This window comes from Glycine max, chromosome 1 (assembly GCF_000004515.6).
Source record: "Glycine max cultivar Williams 82 chromosome 1, Glycine_max_v4.0, whole genome shotgun sequence".
NCBI lineage: Eukaryota > Viridiplantae > Streptophyta > Magnoliopsida > Fabales > Fabaceae > Glycine > Glycine max.
Window position 1 is genome coordinate 56,520,103 of NC_016088.4, and position 13,641 is coordinate 56,533,743.

The 13,641-nt window shown below is 27.4% G+C and overlaps 2 protein-coding genes across 2 annotated transcripts; one reads left to right on the top strand and one right to left on the bottom strand.

Moving 5' to 3' along the window:
* Window positions 1–132: 132 nt before the first annotated feature.
* LOC102660531 (uncharacterized) lies at window positions 133–825 on the top strand. Its single transcript, XM_006573746.3, has one exon. The coding sequence runs from the start codon at window positions 201–203 to the stop codon at window positions 588–590; it is 390 nt and encodes a 129-aa protein (XP_006573809.1). The 5' UTR covers window positions 133–200; the 3' UTR covers window positions 591–825.
* Window positions 826–7,068: 6,243 nt separating this feature from the next.
* Window positions 7,069–7,963, bottom strand: LOC100816904 (uncharacterized). Its single transcript, XM_003517459.5, has one exon. The coding sequence runs from the start codon at window positions 7,721–7,723 to the stop codon at window positions 7,427–7,429; it is 297 nt and encodes a 98-aa protein (XP_003517507.1). The 5' UTR covers window positions 7,724–7,963; the 3' UTR covers window positions 7,069–7,426.
* Window positions 7,964–13,641: the final 5,678 nt, after the last annotated feature.

The window sequence follows — 13,641 nt, forward strand, 5'->3', positions numbered from 1 at the left end:
CCAAGATTACCAAATAATCAAATATTTTTTTAATGATAAATCCATAACAGTTGGTGCCCCAGTTGACACGTCAAACTCATCCTAGTGTAAATAATGTCTATAAATTAATCCTTTCTTCCACGTCCAATTTGCATCACCCCTCCTTCGTTCCCAGTGGCCAACTTTCTTTAATTTCTCTCTTTTACTCATCCTAATTAAACATGATGCACACCATGTTTGCGTGCCTCAATAAAATAGTACAAGAACAACTCAAAGTCAAGAAGGCAGTGTACAGAGATGAGTTAATAACCAAAAAGAAACCTCCAACTCTGCCAAGCAAGGCAGTGAAGAAAAGTGTCCGTTTTGCGGACTCAGACCCTTCCATATTTGGAGAAGATCACAATGAGAAGAAGTTGGCGAAAGGAAGGTGTAGTGGAGGTGATGAATTAGGAGGAATTAGAGTGAAGCTAAAGATGACAAAGGATGAAGCGGCTCGGTTGCTATCAAAATGCAAAGAAGGAGGAGTTCTTGAATTCAAGGATGTTGCTCGTGAGCTTGTGGCCCTCCCTCTGAACCGAGTTAGTGTTGTGTCTGTTTTACACGAACGATAATTAATGATCCATTTCTCAAGCTCTAGCTTACTCCTACCTGATCAATATGTTCAAGTTGTAATATTAGTGAGCGAGATTTTCAGAAAACTATATATATATGTAGCAGTGTTCTCTATCTAGGAAGACTGCTAAATATTCTATAGTTTTATGCTAGAGTAGACTATGAGAGGGTGAAGTAAATTCGTGCATGTAATTATGTATGATAGTGAATTTTTACTCATATTACATAAGAAAGTTTGTTAGTCCTAGCCTTATGTACAAGGGTATATTAGAGTTATACAAATTATAGATGAGATCGATACAATAGTTATTGGGAAGTCGGTTATACACTTGCTGGCTTTATAAAAACTCTATCTATTGTGTTCTTGTAAAATAAGTTTTATCATCTAAATACAATTCTATTTCCAGTTCTGTATATATATCTTCTCTCTTTTTGCCGTGTTTACTGATATGATATTAGAGTTTTCTCACTTTGAATTTTTCTACGACTTCTTTCATCTTTTTCTTCTATGAAAATACAATATTATTTTATTTTTGGTTTCGATCTCATTTTCTCTTGTCTCTTGGCCCTCCTTCCGTTTTTCTTTTTATTTTTTGTTTTTTTTGTTTTCCTGGCTTTAGTTACATTACATATATGCAATCTATGGACACACTAATTTTTAGAAAAATCAACTTAAAATATAATAAATAATATTAAAAAAATGTTTCTCAGCTTTTTTTTATAAGACTCATTATTATAGATAAAACATAGAAAGTCGTTGGCGACATATGTACCTCTCGTAAAACTAAAGATGGAAATCTTTTCTTTTTTTTAAGAGAAACCATGTTGGAATACTTAATTTGCTCAATTGAAACTTATGTGACTTAAATCACACAACTATGATAATTAAAACAAGAAAGAAAAAAAAAAACCACTTGGAACATCCTCTGTTTCATTGGGTTTTAGTGTTCAATTTTCTGCTCATGCATCTTCTATCTTATATTTTTTTTATCTCTATCAAAAACTTTCTCAACGTTTAAATTTTGTCAAAAACTTCAAAGTGTTCAATTTTTAGTGCTATATGTCTCTGGTTTTTATAGTGTTTTTTTCCTTATTTTATAGCAAGTGGAAGTTTATATTTTAACTTGATAATCTGCATAATTGTGGTTTTATATATTTGCTGTCGCATAAATTTTTATTGTAATTTAAAGTTTTCAACATTATGAAGAGAAAATTACCAACGCAATGAAAATAACATTTTCGTGAATTTCCTGCAACTTTTAAGTTTGACTATAAAGCGTTAGCAAATTACCTTTACAGACAAATTTGCATTGACTAGAAAACTGTGAACAATGATAAATAGACACATTATTCACATGTTAGCTTCAACTAGTAGTAATAATTAGGTCGCAATCAAATTAATAAATTAATAACCACTTCTTTCTTTAATTTTCAAAACTTTCATCTCATTTTATTTTTATATCTTTTCTTTTATTTATGTTGAAATTTCATTGTGAAACTAATTATAAAAAGTTGAAAAGAGCCGTTATAAATAAATAAATAAAAGTTGAAAAGAGCTTATTATAAGATTATAAGTCGCTATAAGATTGATCTAACGGACAAACTCCTGATTAAGTGCTAATATATGATTTATTAGTGTTTATGTGCTTATATATAATTTATTCTTCATTTAATCTAACAGAGACACCGCCTTCTTATTAAGTGCTTATATATTACATTAGAATTCTTATTCAAAAAGTCCGATGGATGGATCGATCTTATTCAAAATGGTGTTCAATATGGAATCCGTGTCCTGCTGCCTTTAGCAATTGATATTATTTATTAATTATTAATTAGCATATGCCCTTAGACTCTCTCTTAGTTTTGCTTTTTGCTTTTTAGTTTAGCTTGTTTTCTTGAATGATAAAAAAATACATTATAACTTTTTAATTATTCTGAGATTTTATATTCAAACTTGTTACAAGAAGTTGAAAAGAGTATTTTTATAAGTTTAATTTTTTTTTCGGTTTCTTCGCACATATCTTCTTTTAGAAACAATCGTTTGAGACACTATCAGTGAATTAGTAGTACAGTACTAACGAGCCCTCCTTACTGTTCTACCACTCTACCTTAATGCCATGCATGCAATCCGAAAAACTTGGAACATGGAATAATTCTTCAAAATAACGTAACTTCGATTTTTAGTGTCTCTATAAATACTTTTTGACTATCCATTAATGGTGAAGCCAATTAATGTGATACTAAAAAGTTATATATAACAAAAAAAGCAAATTATTTCTAGCGTGTAGTAGTAAAACTTTTTGTCACATATATTCCCTAATAATGTGACATTTTTTAAGTAAACAATAAAAGTGAAATTTGCTTACTCAAACTAGTGCTGGAATGATAAATGCCCTATGCTAGAAGACATATCATCATGATATTCATTCAAATCGCGGTCACTGACGGAGTTGTTTGTATCCTTTCTAGAAACAGATCGACGGACCTGTAAATTTTAATCTTCTTCGAACATTGACAAGGTCAAACAACCACAAATTTCTTTCCACGCTCCACTTTTATCTTCTTCATGTTAGTAAATAAGAACAAGTTTTGATTCATGACCCTATGTGTTGTCGTATCAATTAATGGACAGTACTTAAATTCCATCCACCCCGTCTCACGTCTAGGTTCAGAATTAATAGCATTTATTACGTTTCAATTTGTCATCGCTGACGTTATTAGCACCCATATTATGTTGCTAATTTTTTTAATGCACATTATATCACTAATATATACTTTTATAGATCTTTAATTACAAGAGTCTTTCAATTAATTTGTATTTTTTAAAAATAATTAATTTAGTTACTCATAAATCTCATAATTATTTCTATCATCATTTCAAAATTATTTTTTCTTATCTCTTTATTTAATTATTTCTCATTAATGTTTAAAGAGAATAATTAAGTAAATATATGTAAAAAAATAATTAATATATCTAAAAACTAAAAAGAATCATATAAAAAAAACAAACAAATTTCTAAAAGAAATATTATAATTAGGCATAGAGGGGTATTATATATGTGACTACATCTCATAATAATCATTCTATAAAAAAAAATCAAAATAATTGTCGTTCAACATTATTTTACATAAATCAAGAGAAAACAATACATCATTAATTATGTTTATAGATTTTGTTATTCTTCATTAATATTGTAAGAAATATAATGTGCATTTATGTTAATAGAAAAAGGAATATATATATATATATATATATATATATATATATATATGTATATATATAAGTGAAAAAATAATTAATGTTATACGGAAAAATTAAAATAATAATTATTTTGAACAAATTTTATTCTTTTATACGATAGTTATAATGGGATAAAAGGATTATTTTTTCTACTTGTATCCTTTATAATATTAACGATAAATAACACAAATTAAAAATAAAATAATGATGATAAAGAATAATTTTATAAATTTTTTATTCTTTTTCATCTTTTATCAATTTCTCTCTCTTATGTGTAAAAAAGCCTTAAGAGATTAAGATAATAATTATTATGAAATGGATGTACTACTTACACTTTTCTTTTTTGACAGAAAACAAACAGCGATATATTTTTTTTCCGGTTTTGAGTATATTAAAAAAAACTAACATTGAATAAGAAAATTAACATATTATTATTATTATTTAATTAAACGGTATAGACTAATTTAATGATAATTTTTAATAAATTTAATCCAATTACACTATAAAAAAAGAAAGTGATAGAAAGAGTTGTTAACTCGTTGACAAATACATTAAATTGTCACAAATAATAAAGTACTCGAAAGTCCAAGTATCGAATTCATGTGAACTTTGTTTGTATTTAGATTGATGCAAACCCAATTTACTAGTCTGCCGTATTTGTCTAAGATGTATTATTTTATATTTTTCTTTATCAATTTGTTAAATTTTTTCCTACCCACGTATGTTAAAATATACTTGTCTCACGATGACAAACATATTTTACTTTCACTTTGATGCATTGGCATAATGCAATCACTCTATGTCTACAAATGATTTTATTAAGATAATCATTCCTTTTAGTTCTATTAAAAAATACCCTCTGTCGAGCAACTAATTCCTAAAACAGATGCATGCAAAACCTTCCTAGTTTTTCTATTAAGGATTACCATCTCTCGAGCACCTAACCCCCAAAGATGATGCAAGGATGAATAATGCATGAAATTAAAAGTAAGAAAGGATAATAGGAAAGAAAACACATGTTTGAATTGATAAATATGAAGTGTACAATACATCTTTTAGCTTTTTAGGCCTATCAGACCCTAACTAAGGGTTTAACTTCTCATAACCACAAAGGGTCTTACACTTGAAAAGGGATATAGAAATTGATGGAGGAGAATGGATGAAAAAAGGACATAAAAAGAAGAATTTTCCCTATTTGAGATGCTAGATGGATTCATCAGAGATATCTGAGTCTTTGGGGTGGTGTGGGGTCATGTCTTTTCTTCTTGGTTTGACTCCCTCTTTATAATTGTTGGGATGGACTTGGGCCTGATACTAAAAATCATTCTTATTTTTTTATTTTTTAGATCTTTTCTCTTTTAATCCCTCCTTTTCATATCTGTAAGTCATAAATAATGAAAATATCAATTTCTAATATTTAAACCAAAAATAACTGTTAAATAAATATTTTTAAGAATATTTTTAATATATTTTTATTATAAAAAATAATTCATATTTAACCGTTATCAAGAGTCTACATGTTTGTGTAACTCTATCAAAATTTATAAGTAGTTAGTATAATTTACTCAAGTGAAAGAAATGACTTCTTCATTATTATTCTTCCTGCATCATCAATCCCAAGGATGGTATGTTAAGGGTTAAGAGAATTTGTTAACACTTGGGGAGATATTGATACTTATACACAAATATTTCTAATACTTGTAACAAAAAACTAGGATGTGAAATAATAATTGTTATGCATACTTAATTTGTACATTTAAATCAGATAACAATTATTTTTTTAATGTTTCTCTTTATCTAAAAAGATAAGAATTTAGTTTTTTAGATCAAAAGAATTGTTTAACATAGCATGAGCTCTGAAAAATATTGAAGAATTGGAGCATCGCCTTCAACGCGTAGGCATGCTCAACGTGAGTAGCCAAATTGAGTCAGTTGTATCGTGCACCCATACTAAATGCACAAAAGGAGGGCATTGTGCTCTTGGAGGGAGCATGTAGTATGGCACAAAAAGAGAGCAAAATTCACTTGGAGCTTTTTTCCTTCCATTTCTTATTGATATTTCATGGTAATATTAATTATTAAGAATTTTGAATTGATTCAATTCAACGACAATATTACATCATCTGTATATCCAACCTAACAAATGAGATATATTAATTTTTATCCAATAAAGACCATTATATATATATATATATATATATATATATATATATATATATATATATATATATATATATATATTGATCTATCCAAATTATTGATGTCATATTCATAATAATCTTTCAATTAAAAATAATTTAGATTAAAATTATAAATAAAAAATTTGTTTCTCATTATCATAATCTCTATCATGATAACAAGTTTTTAATTTTAATCAAGAACTTATCAAATTAATAATTTAATAAAATAAAGAATAATTCTTTATCAAAATTGATAAGATAATAAATTAGATATTCTTACACACTAACATATATATGCTCTGATGAACGTGTATTAACCAATAAGGCTCCTCTTTCGAGTTTTGATAAGATGGTGTATCCAGTCTTGTATTGAGATTTCACGCGTGGGTGCTATCAGATAGTGGTATTTGGTCTTAATCAGGTATTCATTTATTAAAAGGAAAATTTCTGAGTTTTATGTTATGACAATGTTCTTAAAACGTCATTAAACTAGAGAAAAAAATGCTTAACTGGGCTAGCTGCCATTAAACTAGAAAGCCAGAAAATTATCCGGAAGAAAAGAAGACGAGAAAGGAAAATGAAGACGATTAATTGCGAATTTCCGTCTGTTTACCCCACAACAACTTCATAATGGGAATGGGAATGAGTATGGGTACAAAACATAGCTCTTTAGATAAGTTTAAAAAGGAAACAAATGCAGAATCTCTTTAAATCTCCTACAAATTAACTAGTGCAGAAAAATATATTCTCGTTTGAAAAGAAATACATCGAGCATATAAATCTTGAAATATGTTGTTTAAAAAATTAAAAGTTATAAGAAAAAATCCTTAGTTCATGCTGTACGTTCACATCTCATAGCTGAATCTCCTTGATTTTAGTCTTATCTTTGTAACAAACTGCAATATTATCAATTTGGTTTTCCAGTTGCTAACTTCTATCTATTATGTACAACTAGCTTAATTTGAAAAATCATTATCTGAAATGTACATCTAGCTCTTTTTGAAATTCAAATTTAAATATGTAACAAAACTTGTGCAGTAGTTCATAGCATCAGAGTGAATAAAACTTATTGCAGATTCTGTTCTATTTGAATAATTTACATGGTATCAGATTAACCCCAAGCCTAATAGCATCATCTATATATACTTTACACATGTTTGATAACTCATTATTTTCATAAAGTGGTTTTCTTGAATTAATTCTCTTAAAAATTGATATAAATAGGTTATTACTTTTAAGAACACTTTTGAATGTACCTGATTATCTCATTACTCTTCACCTCAAGATTTACAAACGTGGATCTCATCTCACTAAGCCCTATAAACTGCAGAACAGGGGACGAAAATAAGAAGAAAGGAAAAAGGACAAGTTGTAGTGTGGCTAAGGCTAAGAAGTAAGAAATGATGATTGATAATCATGTGGTGTCCATCTCAAGCAATTCAGGAGCCTCCAAGATGCTCTCCAAAGAAGGCTTCCACCCCATCTCATCCTCAACCTTTTGTTCTCTTCTGCCTCTTTCTATCTCTTCCAGCATTTGTTCCAGCCTCACTCCTCCTTTGTCCTTCAGTTCGAGTATCAGCCACTTTAGTTCCTCCTTTGTCAGCACAACCTTCATGCTTAGACCATTCTTCACAAATCCTCCTCTTTCTTCTTCTCCTTCTTCTTGCTGCTGCTTCTCCCCAATGGTGTATGTCTCCATGCAGTTGCCCATGATTTTGAATCTGCAAGCTTCTCGATCGGCAGATTCCAAATAACTACTAAAGAATGTTAATGAACCAGGATATTTAACAAATTAAGAAAATCTGGTTCACGGATTCTATGCTAATAGGGTTCACGGATATCTATATCATGATTAATTCTAGACATTAGACTCTACCCAAAATCTTATCTTATATATATACTACTAGTATTTTTTTTTTCTTTTTGCTGAATGAGGGACGCGTTACTTTGTTTTATGAGTTAAATTAATAGTCTCGTCTCTATTGTAGCCTTGTTTTTATTTTTATTTTTTTTCCATTTGGCATTGTTTCATTTCATAAAACGTAACACTTATTAAAAAAATGTAAATAAATTAATAAGCTCAATAATTGGGTTGGCGGTGATGCTGACATTTAACTTATTATTTGTCTGCAAGATGAATGTGTCGGAAGTTTGATTTTCTCCCCATCTTCCCCCCTCCCTTTCTCAACACACATGCACTGATTTTTTTATTTATTTTATTTTACAGACATGCACACGTATTATTCTACACTGCTTAAATTCTTACTTATACACAACTTTTTTTAAGGCAGCGTATGCAAAACTAAATTACTAAAATTATGAGTAATAAGTCTAATCATTTTCATATGCATAAGACATACTCATTTATTGAAAATATCATTTTCCTTGACAGTAATAATTAAAGATTTAATCTAAATACACCTCTCACGCCAAAAACTACATATTTCTGAGCACAAAATTTACAAGACTAGAGATTTACAAATAGCCTAACAGCAGTCTGATAACAAGTAACTTAATAGTCCAACGACAACCACTATGATAAGTTTCGATAATACTTTAGAAATTCACACCAAAGAATGCACATATGATAAAACATAAAATTTACACGATTACACATTTGTCGATAACCCTGTAACAGCCTAATAACCACTAAAATGATAGAGCTAACAATAATTATATAATGCAATAGGGTTCTTATAATATTTTAGAATTAATTAAACCCTAATAATTAGGTTATAGAAAAGAATTGTCCTTTACATACATTATTTTAATCTTACTAGTCAACATTACATTTCTAATACATACGATTATAAATCAATCAAGTTCAAATCTTATAAATGTGTTAAAATTTGATAAGAAGAACTTTCTCAGTACCCTCCGTTATACCGCCGGACTCAGTCATGAATAGGAAGAGTAAAACTAAAGATTATGATAGATAAGATATTTTAGTTAATTTTAATTTTTTTTATTAGTTGAAAAATTTATTTGATTGCCAATAATTAATTTTCTTTATTAGTTTTTAGTATTTTTTAAAATTTTAGTTTCTAACTTCTAATTATTTTATATTTTTTTATTTTTATCTTCAATATATTTGTTTAATTTCTTAAATATCTTTTTTAAAATAAATTATAATTTTATTATTTTTCATTTATCAGTTATTTCACCAACTAATTTTATTAAATACTTATAATTTAATATTCAATTAATTATTGAACTTTCAAATAATTTTTTATTTAGTTTTACGAAAACCAAGTTTTTTAGGGGGTGTTTGGTTTGGTTGTTTTCTGTTTTCATTTTCACTGAAAACAGACAACGGTGATGAAATTGTGTTTTGTTGAATTTCTGAAAACATTCCCAGTAAAAATGAAAACAGAAAATAACCAGAAAATGAAAACAATAAATTCTCATTTCCAGAGTTTTCAATTGAGAATAAAAACTTCATTTCGAATAAAATAAAATTACCATAATAATGAATATAAATTTTATACAAAAAGACAGATAATAAGTCAATATATAATAAATTTTTAGTATTTTTATTTCATGAAAACAGAAAATAAGAAATCAAATCAAACATATTTTCAGAATTTTAATATTTTAAAAATAAAAATAATTTTCAAAAAATAAAAACAGAAAATAAAAATACAAATCAAATACACCGATAGCCTTAGGTGTTAGCTGCCTAACTTCAATTGATCCGGTTATCTCTTGGAATTGCTCGCATTAGAATAAGGCATGATTTACGTGCCCTCGCTTGAAATTCCAGTCTACCATATAAATTCTTTCACACGCATTTCTTACTTTTCAGTTCAATCATACCCACGGTCAATGCCTCCCCAAAGCGACAATACATTCTTTCTAATTACGGAAATATTAAAATTAAAGGATTTATTTTATGTTTAAAATATACCACAACAATAATAAATAAAATTAAAATTGTATACTTGGAAATATATTCTTGAAGCAATGGAATTTTCTTTTAATTTTAATTGTCTGATGTATATTCATGTCGAGATTAATCTTTTTTCAATCTCTTGAAGAAGTGAAATAACTTTCAATAAAGTAGAATAATGCTGATATTTCTTTAAATAAAAATTATTAAGTCATCTTTTAGATAACAAATTGATTTGATCATATCTTTATCTTTTCCATATCATTCTATTTTATCTTATTTTCAAACATATTTGAAAATGACTTATCTTGTTTTAATTGTTAAAAATTATTCCTTAGACATTTGAAGACAAATTTGACTAAGTCCAATAGAAAGAAAATACGTGATTCTGAAAAGTTTTGTTTTAACTATTTAATATTACAGCATTATTTATATAAATAAGTTAAATCGAAACAATTTCATATTTGAAGAAAGAAAGAAGAGGGGAGAACTATATTATTCACTTAAATGATGTGTAATAGTGAGTGTTTGATCAAAAGTCATGACTTTATTTTAAAATTTCTTTACTAGGACAAAACTTGTGCTGGCGATTAGTAGGTAATGTTCTTTTCCTAGCCAAAAGAAAAAGAGTAGCTAGTTCCTGATGAATCGAAGCATGAAACATGAATAATTAATAGAAAGGAAAAGGCAAATGCGACAAATGGCTGGCAGCGGCACTTGAATATAATACTAGTAGCAGCCCTTGCATTTTCTTTCAACCAGTGGACACTTAACCCAGGCAAATGCATCTCAAGGCTTTTGTGTAGGGATTTATAATTTTATAGTTTAAATGTATCATTTTTTCATGTAAAGTGGTTATAAGATATTTGGCATTTGCTTTGCTCAAATATTTAATAACCACGACTGGGATAGGTACTATTATCTTTTTATCATGTAACCATTTGGGTACTTCTTATGCCCTTTCTTATAGATAATATATTATTTTGTGGAATCATTAAACAAGTTTTTAGCTAATAAATTACTAAGAAATTACTAAAAAAAACTTATTTATAGAATCGTTAAACAAATTTTTAGCTAATAAAAAAATAAAAACTAACTGAAAATGTAATATAACCTAAAAATGAAAAGAGAGGTAATACCTTCTTATTAAATATCCTATTTATTTGATATGATAAACACAAAAAATTTTAAAATTACATATATTTAATTTTTATTTAATAATTTTGTAAACATTAAAAAGATTTTTTGAGAAATAGGAGAGTATTTTTTTGCTAAATGAAAACGTGATAGAACAAAAAGGTACTTTGAATGTTACTGGATAGGAAATTAATGACATGTTAAGATTATGAATAGAGATTCATGCAGCGGATTACTATAAAGGCCCTAAGCATATTCATCCAATTGCAATTAATGAAATAGTCCCTAAGCATCAAGATCTCTCTAGCGAGGAGTACCCATCAAGTAAGGAAAAGTTACATGAGAGAAAACTTGCGTGAAACTAGATTGGTAATCTAAGATTACTTTAATTGGTAAAATATATTTTGAGTGTTTGTACTTTGGATAGAAGTTATTGAGGTATATAAAGTGATCCATAATAATGACCATAAATAATACAAAATACTCGATAAAAAATATTATAATTATAACCAATGTAATATATTGGTAAATTAAGTTTCCTCTTTTCCTAATAAACATATGATACTACTATTAACACTCACCTATTTATTATGTTTTATTAACTTTTAAATTTTAAAATAAAATTTCTTAAAATTATTAGTTTGATTGATAAAAATAATAACGGTATTTTTTAAGTAAAAATTATTTAAATCAAAATGTTAACTTGCATGTAGGAATGAAAAGAGACACTCTTAATATATTTATGTTTTTTTTTTAAAAAAATATTACTTTCTCTAATCCTTTTATAAGAAACAAATAATTAATTCATTAATAACAATTCAAATACAAATAGCTAGGTTTGTTAATTTAATTAATAATATCACAAATTTAAATTTTATTCTAAAAATATGCATAAAAAATAGAAATAATATTTAATAACACTACATAATTCAAGAGATCATGTTTTTGCGTGTTTGTATTGTTAATAGAACAATAAATATATTCACTTGCATGAAAAACTGAATAAGCATCTCTCAAAATAAATTAAAGATATAATTTTTTTTTAACAAATACTCCTTTGTTTCTTAAAAGAAATAATAGACTCGTTTCTTACCAAAAAAAAAAAAAAAGAGCGAAGGAAGTATTTAAGTATAATTAAATTTAAGAAAATTAGATCATATGATTTGTTAAATTTTATATATTTTCCTTTTAAAGATCTGCTTGATATTTTTTAAACTTCTATGCCTCTGTGACGACGAAAAAATATTATGGCCAAATGACAGTTCTATGATTCGGTAAGATATGACTAGTTGTGTAGTTTAGTAGCAATACTATATTTAATCGTATTAATAAACTGTGAAATTGTGAATACAGATGCACAGAATCCTATTCCTGACGCGGATAGGATCCACAGAACCTACTCTTGTCTCTGCCATAAAATGTTGGTTGACAAAATTATGATTCATGATGTTGGGACTATTGGAGAGCAGAGATTTAGGTTACCCCACCCCAAACTTGTACAGAATTCATAAAGAAATACAAAAATATTGTAATGTCTGACTACAACATTCTTCTTGCTCACTTCCTGGATCAACACACGCCTCCACCGGAAGTTCCAGCTCAGCATTAATTATTAAGCCAACCAGACTATATTGTTACGGTGGTTTCATTCATCACCGTCAAAATTCAATTCTCAAATCTTGCTGGAGATACCGGTGGTCTTTGTTCACATGGGTTTGTGAAAAGAGTTGTTGACTAAGTTCTTTAAAAATTAAACAACTTTTTGGCCATTAAATAAAAACTAAAGTATTGTAAAAGAGAGAAAGAGAAAAATAATAGTAATAATAATCAGAAGAATGTACAGAATTGCCTAGCAAATCGATCAGTAGATAGCGAGTTAAATGCGTGTACTAGTATATCTGTAGGTGGATCGGTTTAAGTAGTGTTTGATCACTCCTATCTGAACGTCTAGCCTTTATTGTGGGAAAAGGGGGCATGATTTCAGATAATTATAATTATAATCTAAATCTATCTTAATTAAAACTGGCTTGAAACCATAATTTTTAGAATTTTTATTGTGTAAAGGATGATTATAATATATAGTTGTAATTTCAAATCGAATTCTAATTTTATTGTGACACTATAAATCTATCATGGGCAAGAAGACATTAAGGTTTGAGTTAAAAAAACTCAATCCACATATGATAACGACAATGACGGGTAATTATGATGATTGTGGTCATGAGTCATGACAACATAGTAAGGCAGGGGGAATAATAGTAACAATAGAGCTAAGGGTGACTAATAATAATATCCAGAGTGAATTTATAAATATTATTAAATTAAAATTTTCAACAATTTTTTTTATAATAATTAGTAAATTTAATTGCAAATAGCTAATTTAGATTATATTAAATTATACTAAATTAAATAATTTTTTAAAAATTATAACTAAAAAATATTACAATATCCAAAAATTACAATGGTTTAAATACATTTTTAATTCCTATAAAATAAACAAAATTATAATTTTGATCCTTATAAAAAAATCTTTGATTTTCATGCCTCAATTCTTTGGGATTGAATTAAACTTTAATATTCTATAATTAAATTTATCCTAAATG